The sequence below is a fragment of the Rattus norvegicus genome, chromosome 13, assembly GCF_036323735.1.
Source record: "Rattus norvegicus strain BN/NHsdMcwi chromosome 13, GRCr8, whole genome shotgun sequence".
In the NCBI taxonomy this organism is placed as follows: Eukaryota; Metazoa; Chordata; class Mammalia; order Rodentia; family Muridae; genus Rattus; species Rattus norvegicus.
In genome coordinates, this window is record NC_086031.1 from 106377578 (window position 1) to 106392145 (window position 14568).

The following is a 14568-nucleotide window of genomic DNA, read 5'->3' on the forward strand; positions in this document are numbered from 1 at the left end:
GTCATGCAAATCATTGTGTAGGTGAGTGATACTGTGTGGTTGGGATCTGTTCTGGGGGGGTTGGCAGGTCTTGCCTTGATGATACCTGCCCTGCCCTCTCCTGAGCAGCAGGTGGCACTCTGGAGGGGCTACAAGGGCTATAGAACCAAGTGCAGAGTGGGACAGGGACTCACTGTTATGTATCTGTTTTTGTTCTTGTGTTTCTGTGGCTTGGTGGTCCTCTCCTCCCTGGCCTCTGGTTCTAAAACATGCTCTACTCCATCAGAGCCGGTTGCACACGCCTGGGTGGACGTTCGCCATTGTTCCTTGTTTAAAATCCTGCCCACACTCAGACCGCTGGTTCACACCATCTCTGTAGAATGTTATCTCATAATGTCGCTAAGGCCCATCATTATAGTAAGTGGTTTTGTGCACAGAATAAAATTATTTTTGCAGCAGCTTGAAATGGTCCGGAATGATGACCAGATAAATCTTGTCACTGGCAGGGCACTTAGCTGTGGCAGATCTGCAGAGAGTACTGACATGTTAGAAGTTTAGAGGGTCCTCTATCCCCTGCAGCCCCAGCCTCTGGACATCCCTCTCTCTGGTTGCTTGCTTAACCTTTCAAGCTGGAGTGTTCCATACAGCCTCTAGGAAGCACTAAACCAGCCCTGGTTTTGCTGTGTCTGGGTCAGAAGAAGCTATCCTGGGATCTCATAGTGGAGGCATGGGTTAAACAAATGCACTTCCCTGTGTTTGAGTTGCATAATGTAATGGTTACCTGTAAGTTGGGGTCAGTGATGGAAGACTCCCTGGAGGAAGGAGAACCAGTGCGTACCTGTGCATGTCTGTCTGTCTGTCTGTCTGTCTGTCTGTCTGTCTGTTTGTCTGTCTGTCTGTCTGTCTGTCTGTCTCTGTCTCTGTCTCTGTCTGTCTGTCTGTCTGTCTGTCTGTCTGTCTGTCTCTCTCTCTCTGTGTGTGTGTGTGTGTGTGTGTGTGTGTGTGTGTGTGTGTGTGTGTGATGTCGACCAGTCAGCTGTGCTTGAATCTGAGTGTGGCTGGCTTTCGGCAGCTCTAGCAATCCCAGGAAAACTTATGCTATCTCCTCCTCTCTGTCTAAATTCCCAAACCACACTGAAGTATTAAGAAATTATACACTGCATATCTGCCTAGCTTAGGGATCAGCCAGCTGTGGCCTGTAGATCAAAGCTGGTCTGAACTTGTTTTTATGTAGCCCAGGAGCTAAGAATGGATCTTCGTACTTTAAAGAGTTTAATAAACTCAAAAAAAAAATACTACTTTGTGATATTAGAAAATTACACAAAATTCAAATTCTGGTGTTTACAACAGAAGCTCTGTAAGGATGGAGGAATATCCCATCGTTTGTCTTCTGCCTGCAGTTGCTCTGGGGCTCTCAAGGCTGAGTGGAGATGCTGTGAAGTGCGTACAACCACGAAGGCTGAAGACACTGAGCATTTGGCTTTCCACAGACAACGCTTGCTGATCCCTGCCCTAACACAATGCTTTTCTTCATTTTTTTCCCCCACTTCCTTCCAGTCTTGAGCTAAAATGCACACTCGATTTATGTTGCTGCACACATTTTATATAGAGTGTCTTGCTGAGCCGTAAACCCTTTTCTGTAATAGTCACCGTAATTATAATTTTAATGAGCTTGTATTTGTATGGTGCTTTGAAATGTGGAAAGAATGCCTCATAACCATAATGGTGGTTTATCATCACCACCACCCACGTGAGAGGAGGGAGCACTCATTTCATGAACTTGCATAGCCATTAAGCCCTGCGAGGGGACCCCACCGAGCCAGCATAAAGCCAGGATTTCTGACCCAGATCCCTTCATGGTATTATTTTACTGATAACTGTATAATTTTTCCACAAGTTAATACATCTTATATTAATGTTTTCTCTTCTCTTTGTGTATATATGTGGTATGTGTGTGTATGTGGTATGTGTGGTATGTGTGTGTATGTGGTATGTGTGGGTATGTGGTTTGTGTGGTATGTATGTATATGTGGTATGTGTGGGGGTGTGGGTATTTATGAATGTTCTTGCATGTGTGGGAGCATGTACATATGTGTGCACGTAGAAGCCTGAGGTTAATGGCACGAATCATCCTCAATCACTTTCCTGCCTTATTCACCAAGCCAAGGCTTCTCAATCGAACCTAGAACTTATCCATATGACTACTATTAGCAGCTAGTTTGTTCTGGGGACCCCCTGTCTCCCTGTTCTAAGGTCAGAAATAGGGGCAGGCCAGCATTACCACTGTATGGGGGGAAAAAAGGAAGGAGTATGGCTGCTCCTAGGCATGGTGGAGGAAAAGGTTTATTATGGATGCATGGGAGAGCATAGCCAGCGGCAGAAACATCTGGGAGGGGCCAAAGTGGTCATGACCCTAAGAGACATGAGATGGGGAGGGGAAGGGAGAGGGAAGGCAGAAGAACCAGGTGCAGCAGCCAGGAGGCCCAAGAGGGAGGGGCAACCAAATGTCTGAATTAGATAGGTCAGGGCAGCCCAGCCCCTGTGCTGGAGAAGTTTAGTGTAGGGGGTGGGGTACAGCAGTCATAACCTGTAACAGGTAGGGACTAAGGGATGCAGGGAGAACCTGGTGGCCATTTCTGCTTTGATGTGTTAAATTGGCACCACAGCCATTTGTCTCAGGTTTGAGACCTAATACCCACCTGGACTTTTATATGATTTCTGGGGATCAGAACCCAGGCTCTCACCTGTGCTGCAAGCCCTTTAACCTGCAGAGTTGTCACCCAGCAAGTCCTCTTTAATGAACAGTTCCTCGGTGGCGAGGAGGCTTCTCTTGGGCTGTCCTTTCTGATGGACAGAACGTCATCTGAGTGGCCGGCTGCATGGTTCATATTTTATTATTCTTTTGAAGGGATGACATGGACATTGGCTTTGCTCTGCTTTTCAGCAGTGACCAAGCAGTGTGGGTGGTATGAGGCTGAACTGTGAGTGGAAAGTCACTCCAGAGCAGGACCTTTACACCCAATCTCACCGTCAAGTGATGGAGTAGGTCCCAAAGAAGTTGTGGGACAGTGAGGACTCCATCCAGTCAGCTGGGCCACGGCTCAGGGGGTGTGTGCCTGACACTCAGAGCCAGCTAGCTGTGGTCAGTGGGATGAGCTTGCAAGCTGGCCAGGTGGAGACTGTAGCGTGCGTGGCCTGAGGGAAGCTGTCCTTGAAGGTGGGAGCAAACGTGTGGGACCATGAGTGAGGTGTGGCTAGACTGGTGAGAACTCTAGTTACCCTGACTGGAGCAGGTGGGGGTGTGGATAGGGAGGAGTAAAGGATTATCCATGTTGACCTCCCCCAAACCCCCGTGGAGATTGGGCAGGTGAGAATGGAGCCCTGCCTCTTTGTGGCTGCCATCAAATCCAGAGCAAGCACAGGGTGTCTTCATGGACAGTTAAGAGTTCCCAAACTTGGAGCAGCATAGCAACTGTCTGTCTAGTAGAGAAACAAGCAGAGAAGGATTTCTGATTCCAAAACCGGTTTCTGCCACTGGGCTTCCCTATGAAGGGGCAGATCGTCTTTCCCAAGACAGCAGGGGTGCCCCAGGTTTCCATGACACCAACCGTGTTCAGTCAGTCCCCAGAGAGCACACGCCTTTCCTCAGACTACCAGATTCGTGCCCTTATCTAGAGGGACTGTGAAGGCTGAACTTTGTACTGCGGTTCCTCCACGATATCTGTAGTCAGCTTATGAAGCTAGATGGGGCAACCCTCGTGAAGGAGATCTGCAAACTGTGAAGAGTGGGACAGATGCTGGCCACAGTACAGCTCCCGTGAGCTTGTTTGCATTCCACTGTGGGAAACAGGCAGTAAAGCAACCCTCTGCCCTGATTGTGCAAATGCAGGCACTGAGAGACTGGGACAGGACCAGTGGGGTCTTCTAGGCTGGCGGGTGGCTCTGTTTTCCATCAGGCTTTCTAGAAGAGCCTCTTTGGAGAAGATTAGCATTTGGGAAACAGTCTTGAGGTGAGCGGGGAATATCAGGCGTGAGCTCCCTGCATTACAGAAGCAAGCATGGAGGCCCCAGAGTGTTGGAAAAGCAGGACCCATTCAGTGACAGGAGTGTGAGTCACAGTAAGGCAGGAACGGGGGACAGTGACATTTAATTTTCATCCTGATGCTGTTGGGAGGCCTGGTGACTCCTCCCCACCATTCTTGCCCTCTGCCTCTCTGGTCTGCCACTTGCTCTGAGCTTCACCATTGCTGTTATCTTGGGCATGCTGCTACTCAACCTTTATCTTTTCTCTTTAAAGTCTCTAGCCCAAACTCATTATATAGCTGGGGGTGGTCTTGAACTTCTGATCCTCTTGCCTTTACCTTCCAAATGTTAGGATTACAGACATGGACCTCCACCATATCCAAGAAAAAAGTACTTACATTGCACGAAACTTCTTAATGCTGTGTTTTGCGTGCTAGCACTTCATGTGATAAGCATGACCTCTCTTAACTTCCACGACTCCTCCAATGTTGGAACTACTGTGATTCTCATTTTACAAAGAAGGAAAATGAGGCTCAGAAAGGTTAAAGGAAGAGCCAGGATGTGCTCTGGGTTCCAAACCCGGCACTGTGTATATACTTTAATAGAAGGCATGTGGGGGTGCAAGCCTGTGTTAGAGGCTCCAAGGGCTGGGCAGGGATGGTGGTGGTGGTTGGGGAGCACTGATTTGAGGTGAAGACTGCGCTCTGAGGGGCGGTGGTACAGGCCTGTGCAACAGGTGGACATCTGAAGGCCCTTGGGCCAACACTTAAAAGTGGGCTCAACTGGGGCCTCATGGTGCAGTTACTCCAGCTGGTCTGGAGGTTGAGGCAGGAGGATTTCAAGGTCAAGGACTTCCTGTCCTATAGAGCATGTTCGACACCCCCGACCCCCTGTCAGGCAACTTGGTAAGATGTTGTCTCAAGATACAAAATAAAACAGGGCTGAGAACAAAGCCCAATGATTGAACCTTTACCTGTCAAGTGGGCAACTAGGTAAGGCCTTGCGTTTGTTGACTAGTACTAAAGTTCATCTTGAAATGGGTAAAGTGTTTAATTTGAGGTATATTTTACCACAGTAGAATCAGTGCATTCTGGTTTCTTCTCATTTTCCACACATGTTAGGTTAAAGGGCAGCACATGAGAGTCAGGACCAGGGTTGGTGTCTGTCTGTTGTGTCTGTTCTGTCCCTAGAATGAGCCATTCACACACTCTGTTCCCTCCTCTTTCTAGTGACCTCTGGGTCCTTGGCAGTCCTAGAACCCCTGAATCCTGGCGAGTGGAGATCTGGCAAGGCCGATGGTTTCTTTTAGCCACTGCTCTTTAGTGGTGATGCCTGCTGTTTGCTCATCTGCAGCCTTTGCAGCCCTCTCCTCTGCATAAATCTGGGGTTGCTTCTGAGCCTCACCAGGAAGACCCCTTAAGTCCCTGTGTTAGTTATGGTTTCTATTGCTGTGCTGAAACACCATGACCAAAAGCAAGCAGGGGAGGAAAAGGTTTCTTTGGCTTACACTTCCACATTGTAATCCATCACTGAAGGGCGTTAGGACAGGAACTCAGACAGGACAGGAACCTGGAGGCAGGAATGGACACAAAGACCATGAAGAGGTGCTGCTTACAGCCTTGTTCCCCATGGCTTGCTCAGCCTACCTTCTTATAGAACCCAGGACTATATCTGAGAGTGGCACCACTCACAATCAGTTAAGAGCATGCCCTCAGGCTTGCCTACAGTCCGATCTTAAGGAGGCATTTTCTCAGGTGAAGCTCCCTCCTCGCAGATGACTTTAGCTGTGTCAAGATGACATGAGCTCTCCAGCACAGTCATTGTATAGCATAAGTGTATCATGACTTCAGAAGACACATGGATGACCCCATTGTTTCCGCCAACACTTGCTCTGGACAGTGCATATCAGCCTTCAAAGTGTCCTGTGGGACATTTTCTTGTGCCCTCGTGACTGTGCTGAGAGCCAGGTGAGAAGTGACAGGTGGCACTTCCATTGCTAATCACTATAAACCTTACAAGCAACCAGGGTTTCCCTTGGAAGATGAATGGATGTACCCTGCTACCTACAAACAATGGAATGTTATCCAGCGTCATGAAGTCATGAAAAGACACAGGGAAACCTTGAGATTTGTTACTTAGGAATGAACTCAGCTGTCCATGGTTACATGCTAGCTGATCCAGGATAGGACATTCTGGAAAGGACAAAACCAGGGCAGTGGTAATAGAGCCATACCAAAGGTTGTGTATGGTTGAGGACAGAGAGCAGAGTTTTAGATGGTTGCCTGATTTGGACCGGTCTCTTCTCTGAGCGGCAGTGACCCCCATCTAGGGTCAGGTTGAAACTCTGGGGAGTCTTTGAGTGTTCTATAATAGCTACCCTGAAAGCTAAATCTGACCCTACTGTCTCTTGGGCCTAGTATATGCAGGGAAACCCAATCTACTGAGTGATGGCTGGTATCTGTACTTGACTACCGGAGACCTCAGAATTGTGTTTTTTCCAAAAACCTCTGAAAGGAGCTGCCATTTTTCTTCAGAATATTCCCATGGAGACTTATACTCAGAGGTTAGAGGGCTGTAGACTAGAGCCCTGTATGTGTTGGTTCTTTCAGGGAATGAAAATGGTGGACTGGTTCTTACCCAGCATTCCCCTGTGATGATAAACTGGTTCTTACCCAGCATTCCCCTGTGATGGTAGACTGGTTCTTACCCAGCATTCCCCTGTGATGATAAACTGGTTCTTACCCAGCATTCCCCTGTGATGGTAGACTGATTCTTACCCAGAATTCCCCTGTGATGGCAGAGTGATTCTTACCCAGCATTTCCAAGCTGTAGGAGGAGGAATGGCCCCTGAGATCCTGAGGGGCATCAATGAAGATTACTCAACATTAAAACCAAGAATGAAAAATCAGAAGAAACCTTGGGTACTGAGAGCCCCTGTTGTCCCTTGCCTTTCTGGAGCCTTCCTGGAGTAGGCCCGTACCTATGGAGGCCTTTCCCTGGGGGGACAAGCTCCATCTAAGGCTGGCATCTTGTCTAGTGTTTTTCTTCTTTCACCCTGAGACTGCTGTGAAATTCTAGTTTCTTGGAGACCATTGCTTGAGAAGATTGATAGCCAAGGAGGGGACACAGTGTCTCTCTAGAGTGTCTTCCTTTCTGCCAGGATGGTTCCATCAGCCTTGCAGCTACACCCTCACAGACTCAGCCCAGGGGCTCAGGCTGCTGGCCTCCACTTGGCAGTACCACACTCCTGCCTTACATTCCAGGGACCCATTCACCCATCTAAACCAGAGGCTGGGATCCTCCCCTTGACTGCCCATCCCCCAGGGAACCTGATGTTGGCAGGAGGCCACCTGATTGGGAGCTCCGGTCTTTCTGTCTGCACCTTGATCTTTGGTCAGGATGAGACTGACTGGAGTGGCTTGTGTACAGACAGGGCACGTGTGGGATTTTTGGATCTTAAGAGGCCATGTGGGGAATGGACTTTTTTTTTGTTTGTTTTTTGTTTTTTGATTTTTTTTTGTATATAAAGAGCTCTAGCCAGGACAGTGATAAGGGACCAGTGTTCTCCTCTGGTCACAGTCCTGGGGACATCTTAGGACACTCACTTGGCTTTTCCCCCACACCAGACTCTGACCTGTGTGATCCCCGAGATTTAAATCAAATCAGTCCAAAGCAAACCAAAGCTGTAGCTAGCGCTGCTGTAGAGTCCGGGCTTCAGGGCACAGTGTGGCCGCGCTGCTTCCTCTGAGCTGAGGGAGAGAAAACGTTCTAGGCCACTTGAATTCGTCTCTCTTTTGTGGAAGAAGAAAACTGAATTTAGTATTCCGAGCGATGGATGGACATGTTACTTGATAAAACCAGAATTTCTGTCCTCCTTTTTCTTTTCTTTTTGGTCAACAACCAAGAGTTTATTTCTGGTATCTCCAGAAGAGGAATCTTGATGGTGTAAATTCACGAGGGAGCATACAGTTTGCTTAATGCCTCTGAGTAAGCGCAGGGGACGTCTGCAGTCTTTGCACTGATTTCTAATCTTCCTCCAATGACTGTTTTCTACAGAGACAGATGTGCCTTTTGGGCAACATTAGTGGATTAAAGAAATGAAGGGTGCAGGCAGTCCCAGTTTTGGTTAAAAAGCTCCCATTGGACTCGGTAACAGCATCCTTTCCCCAAATATGGCCAGCTGACCTGCTACATGAGCTAGGAGTAATCCCCTGTGTGCACAGCCTTGTGCCTCCTGCTGACTCCACCACAGTTTGCCCCCCATGCAGCTTAAGTTCTGTTTGCTCTGGGCTTGGTCTCAGGCTGTGTGAGGGCAGGGGATGAGGGTGTCCTGTTTGCCTATCATTTCTCAGTTCGGGATGTGTCTTCTTCTCCCAGGTTTCAGGAAATAACCACTGGATTAAATTAAACGTGGCTGAAGTACAATGTTGAAATGAGTAAGGGGAGGCAGATTAAATTTCAGCTTCAGAGAGCAACTTCCAATGAAACCTGGTAAAACCAATTTACCCCATTATCAGCAGAAATGGCTCTGAGTTCTCAGGGTATGGGACATTCTTAAAGTCATTTTTTAAAAGACAACACACACACAGGCAGTTGCTGTTAATAAAGTAGTAAATCTTTGTAAAGCCTGCATTTGGCAGCCTTCCCCAGAGGAGAGCCAGTGGGAGCTGGTGTATGTGGTTCATACTTGCTTATAGCATGTGTGTGGTCTTCGGTCCTTGGCTGTGTTGCAGCGTTCGTGCCCCATATCCAGCAACTTGGGAGGTAGAGGCAGGAGGAGGATCAGGAGTTCGTATCACCAATGACTACATACTGAGTTCAAGGCCAGTCTCTGTTACATGAGATGGGAATAAGAGGGTTGGGGAGAGGGAGACCTCTAGTGGAAATGTTGTGTCTGTATGAAATTATAAATACAGGCACACACACACACACACACACACACACACACACACACACACACACAGAGAGACAGAGACAGAGAGACAGAGAGACAGAGAGAGACAGAGAGATGGGTTGTGTCAAACTGACTCACATGGTCACAGAGGCTGAGCAGGACCACAGTGGTGGCTGCTTGTGAAGCTGGTGTATGACTTCATCTAAGAGGTCAGAAGCCTGAGAGACCCACGATATAACCGCAACTCCCTCACCTTGAAACCAAAGGCCTGAGGGACCTCACCCATGGTCCCAAGTGCAAATTTGAGTCAAAGGTTAAAGATCATTGGTCCAAGCCTTAAAGTGGCATCAGACAGCACACTGGCTTGGGAGGGAGTTGCTACAGGGAAGGAAGTCTCCTTCCTTTCTTCCTGTTTGATTTTTTTATTCATTCGGGTTGCTTGGTCCTTTGGTTGGCAATTCCCAGAGTCTGAGCAGGTCTCTGTCACTCAGTTCTCTGGCCCACACACCTATCTTCTCTGTAAACACTCAGACACATCCAGATGGGTACTTTGTACATCCTCAATCTCTCAACGTGACCCCCCGACACCAGCATCTCAATCCTTTTGGCTACCCTAGGTTCAGTATTACCACAGTGTAGGTCTCCACTCAGTTACACCGAAGAGTGTCTGTGAGGTGCTGGGACTCTGAAGGGAGGAGATTGAAGGTGGCGTCTGTGTGCTGGTCACTACTTTGCATTCACATGTTTGTCTGAAGAGTAGGTCTATGATGAACTTGGAAGGTCTCAGGAATCCTGTGATGTCCTCAGTGCCTGGAGGACTAATGGAAATTATGTCTCTCATTGGCGCTGTCCTTCCAGACACAAGGACACGTCAGTCTACAGCAGAGCAGCAGAGTGTGACGTGCCCTTCACACCTCAGGGTGCTTTGCCGTTACCTCTGTCTGGAACTTGTTTCTCTTAGACAACCTCATGGCTCTCACCCTGTCTCCCCTGGCCCTTGCCTCGATGCCACAGTCTCCTGAGTGGCATTGGCTGGCCACCTTCCTACTTCTTCTGTGCCTGCTCTTTTAGCATTCTATCATCAAGAAGCTCTGACTTTAGAGTTTTGTCCTATTATCTGCCTCTCTTAATTAAAAATTCTAGGAGAGTAAAGGTCTGGGTTTGGTTCGTCACTGGTCTGTCTCCAGTGCTTGAATTAGGAGTAGGAACCCTTTAAGTGTTTGTTAAGCTTGGTGTGGTACAGACCTCTCACCCTATCTATTTGGGGGACTGAGGCAGAAAGATTCCAAGTTGGATGCTTCTCTGACCTGCAGAATAAGTTCAAGGCCAGCCTGGACAGTGTGGTGAGATTCCATCTCAAGACAGAAGTGAAAGGAAGCTGAGGTGTGGGGCACTAACGGCACCACCCTGCTCAGCCTGAAGCTCCTCCCATCCCTCAAATCTGTTTGAAGAATGATTGAAATGCCATTCGTGGGGCCTGGAGGAAGACACAGTCGCCTGGGGGAGGCAGTAGTTATTGTTTTGAGTGCTAAGTCACTCTTGTTTGGAAAGATGCAAATGTGGAGCTTAGAACTCGCTGTTCTTAACCTCAGAGTGTGAGGGAAAAGAACAGAGAAAACCAGTGCTGATAGAAAGCTGGGTGAGCAGGTGCCGGGCAGACACAGTCCATCGATGCAAGCCTTAGATCTCACCACATGAAGGTGTGGAAGCATGAGATGGAAAAGGATGCAGGCCAAGGGGTCTCCGAGCAATGAGGGTAGAAGATGATAACAAAAATGATGTTTATATTTCTAATTTGCCATGGCTACCACCGTGTTCCCAAGCAGATATGGGAGTCTGGTGGAACTATCTGGAAAGAAAAAAGGCATTTCAGTAGTGCACTGTGACTTTAGTGTCTCTAGCTCTGTCAGAAAAAAAAAATTATAGAAGAGACAATTGGTGAGTCTAGTTAGATGAGAAGCCAGGGGGCTGGAGAGGTGGCTCAGTGGGTAAGAGAGATGGATGCACAAACATAAGGCCCCGAGTTCGAATCCCAGCGCTCACATGGAGAGCACCAGGCATGCATGACTGCACCCACCCGTAACCCGCCCAGGAGGGTCACTGTCGCTTCCTGCCTGCTAGTCTTGCTCCAGCTTTAGTAAGAGACCCTGTCTCAATGGAGTAAAGCAGAGAGTGGTGAAAAAACAGGATACCTGATTCCCTCCTGTGGCCTCAGCAGGCACTACACATGTGTATAACATTCTCCTATACACACACACTCACACACACATACTCACATACACATACACTCGCACCTACATCTAATTAGATGAGGAGCTAGGGGCTAGAGAAATGGCTCAGTGGGCAAGAGAGATTGCCGCACAAACAAGGCTCCAAGTTTGGATCCCAGCACTCACATGAAGAGCGCGCACACACACACTCACACACACACATACACACATTCTTGCACATACTCTCAGACACATACACAATTCTTGCACACACATACACACACATCTCTATCACAATACACTCTTTCTCTCTCACACACACATACATTCTTGCACATACTCTCAGACACACAATTCTTGCACACACACATTCTTGCACACACACATACACACACATCTCTATCACACATACACTCTTTCTCTCACACACACACATACTCTCATCCACTACACACACACACACATACACTCACTCATATACTCATACTAGGTGAGGTAAGACCAATCTAACAGATGGTTTGTTTCGGCTGCCCACTTAAGTAAATCTCGAAAACTTGCACACTGTAGACCGTCCATCTCAGTCCACATTCATCAGTGATATCACAGAGGAGCCACAGAGATTTCCAGCCTCCTGTCAAGGATGAGCTCAGTAGCTTCTGTTCTTGCTGCTCTGTTCTTCTTGACCCACCTAGAAACTCCCAGCTCCTCCTAATGCCAAGATTCCATAAAGCACCCAGGAAACCCTTCCAAGGTGAGATGGTTTTACGCTGCAAGGAGTCTCTGGAGTAGCCTGGTTCCTTAGCATGTGGCCCTGACAGGTTTTGATGTACATAAATGAAAAGAAGTTTGGAGTGTTCTGTTTTGTTTATCCCATGAACTAAGCTACAGGAAAGTAGCAATGTGGGGGAGCCAAACTCATAATGCCAGGGTTCCAGCTGCTAATGTGATAAAAGAGAATTTGCACAGCCTCTGAGCAGTGGCATGCCGCTGCTGTGGAGAGACACGGCAGTGATGTTCCATACTTTCCTTAAGAAAGGAGGAGAAAACCTCCCCTGACCTCAGACTCCTCCTGAGCACATGCTGTGTGCTACACTTGCTGTGGTGTCTTAGATTCCGAAATGGGGGCTGACACCATTCAACCCACTTGCTTCTAATATGCATGATAGATTACTCCTATATTCAGGAAGATGTACTTCCTGGTGACGTTTTGGGAAGTGAGGACCTTATCACAGGAAGTCGTGTCTAGTGGTAATGGACACAGAGCACTCTGGACTTGTGGAGAAGTTAGGGATGCGGTCTGACTTAGGGTCATCATGGAAGCCTCACGGTGGCGTCAGTGACAAGCAGAAGGATGATCAGATTACCAGATGGTGAGTTATAGGTCAGGCCTACTGGGCTGAGAGGTCAGTCCGAGGAGACATATATATCTACCTACCATCCATGTGACTGTGAAGAGGATAGCTAGAGGATAGCTTGGCCTCTGAGAGCTGGGTGAATGTATTGTGGTGGCCATTGTGATAGAAGAGGAAGGGGCAGGAATGTGGAAGATGGATGAGAAAGATGGTGCAGTCCCTGGTGGCCCTGGAAGTCCCTGCAGGCCCTGGAAGATGCCCATGGTGGAGGCAGAGGTGTGGGATGGTTAAAGGGAAGGGCCAAGGAGAGGCAAACTGCCTTTGGGGGCTTTCTGGGCAACCTAGTGTTGTTCTGAGCAGTATGTGAACCAGGAAAAATGAGAAGGCAGTTTTGCCCTGGAAAACATGCTTTTCTCTGAACTGGGACCTTCAGGAGGAGGTGGGACGTGGGTGGCTGCGTACATGGTGTTTGATTTCTGACTCATTCCAAAGACTCCTTTGCCTCCCAAAATAATCCCCTTCGTGGCAGCTGCAGATGCCGTTCACTCTAGCTGGAAGCTGGTTACCCTCAGTTAGGGTGCAGAGAGGGATCCCTGTGGAGAGAGATCTCCCCTTACCCTATCAGCTGGCTGCATCCAAGTGTGAGGGCTGTGCCCACTCTTCCTATGTGGTAGGGTCGATCACAGCAGAGGGAGGGGGACACTGAGAACTCCATGCTGATGATGAGCTTCGCTGATAGACAAGAACCATCAGATCTGTTGCAGGTTCTGTGGCTTAGACGCCTGTTTCTTTGTCCTGCTATTTATTCACTTCCTGGTACTGCAAGTCAAAGTTAGGCTTCCACACAAGGCGGTGTGTACGGCATCTTGATTAACTTTAATTGCATATGTTTTTTTCTTAACAAAGTAATGATGATGACAGATATTAGGTAAATAGACATTTATAGCAATATAGGTAAAAATAGAACAAAAACAGCCCGTGGTTCCTGATCGCTTTGTGATACACACATATTTATTTGCTTATGTGCAATGTAGCATGTTTACATAATTCATTGCCACATGAAATAAATATGCTACGATTCAAATATTTCATATTATGTAATATGAAATATTATACAACCCTCGAAAGTTTTCTTAAAATAACTAATGATGTGGAAACATATAAATTTGTTGGTTTCGTGTGTAATAACTCTCCTTGCTTTGTTTTATTTTCAAGCAAGTCCTAAAACACCAAATAGAAACCTCCATTCCGTATAGAGTTCTGATTTTGAAGGACTGGAGAGAAGGCTGATCAGTTAAGAGCTTTTATTGCTCCTATAGGGGATAAGGTCTGGTTCCCAGCATGCACTTGGCAGCGCCTCTAACCCCAGTTGCAGGGGCCCTACACTGCCCTCTGGCTTCTACAGTCACCAGGCAAGCACATGCTGCACATACGTAACTGCAGCTAGGACACTCGTACACATAACATTGAAATAAACAACATTCTTCCAAAAAGCACTCTTAATTTTGACTTTTTCAAAGGGTTGTATAATATTGCATGTCACGGACGCATACACGACGCTTAACCTAATGGCAATGGTGGGGCTGAGGGGCGGGGCCTCTGCTTTGTTCTTTTTCTCTGATTCCGTGTCCATTCTGTTCTAGGGCATCAGCAGCCTGTTCAGTTCTCTGAAAGTCGTGCGGCTGCTCCGTCTCGGACGAGTGGCCCGCAAGCTGGACCATTATATCGAGTACGGAGCGGCGGTACTGGTCCTGCTGGTGTGCGTGTTCGGGCTGGCTGCCCACTGGATGGCCTGCATCTGGTACAGCATTGGGGACTATGAGATCTTTGATGAAGACACCAAGACCATCCGTAACAACAGCTGGCTCTACCAACTGGCATTGGACATTGGCACTCCATACCAGTTTAATGGGTCTGGTTCGGGGAAGTGGGAAGGCGGGCCAAGCAAGAACTCCGTATACATTTCCTCGCTGTACTTCACCATGACAAGTCTCACCAGTGTGGGCTTTGGTAACATCGCCCCATCCACAGACATCGAGAAGATCTTCGCCGTAGCCATCATGATGATTGGCTGTGAGTATGGCGCTCAGGGTGGGACAGGACAGGACGA

General features: G+C 48.0%; 1 protein-coding gene across 4 annotated transcripts in view; it reads left to right on the plus strand.

Annotated features, from left to right (window-relative positions):
• The window catches only part of Kcnh1 (potassium voltage-gated channel subfamily H member 1), a 302612-nt gene that overhangs the window by 124477 nt on the left and 163567 nt on the right, over positions 1 to 14568 (plus strand). For all 4 annotated transcript variants that reach the window (XM_017598933.3, NM_031742.3, XM_063272592.1 and 1 more), the window contains one exon: positions 14102 to 14531. In XM_017598933.3, coding sequence (XP_017454422.1) covers positions 14102 to 14531 — 430 coding nt within the window. The remainder of the gene's footprint in view (positions 1 to 14101; positions 14532 to 14568) is intronic.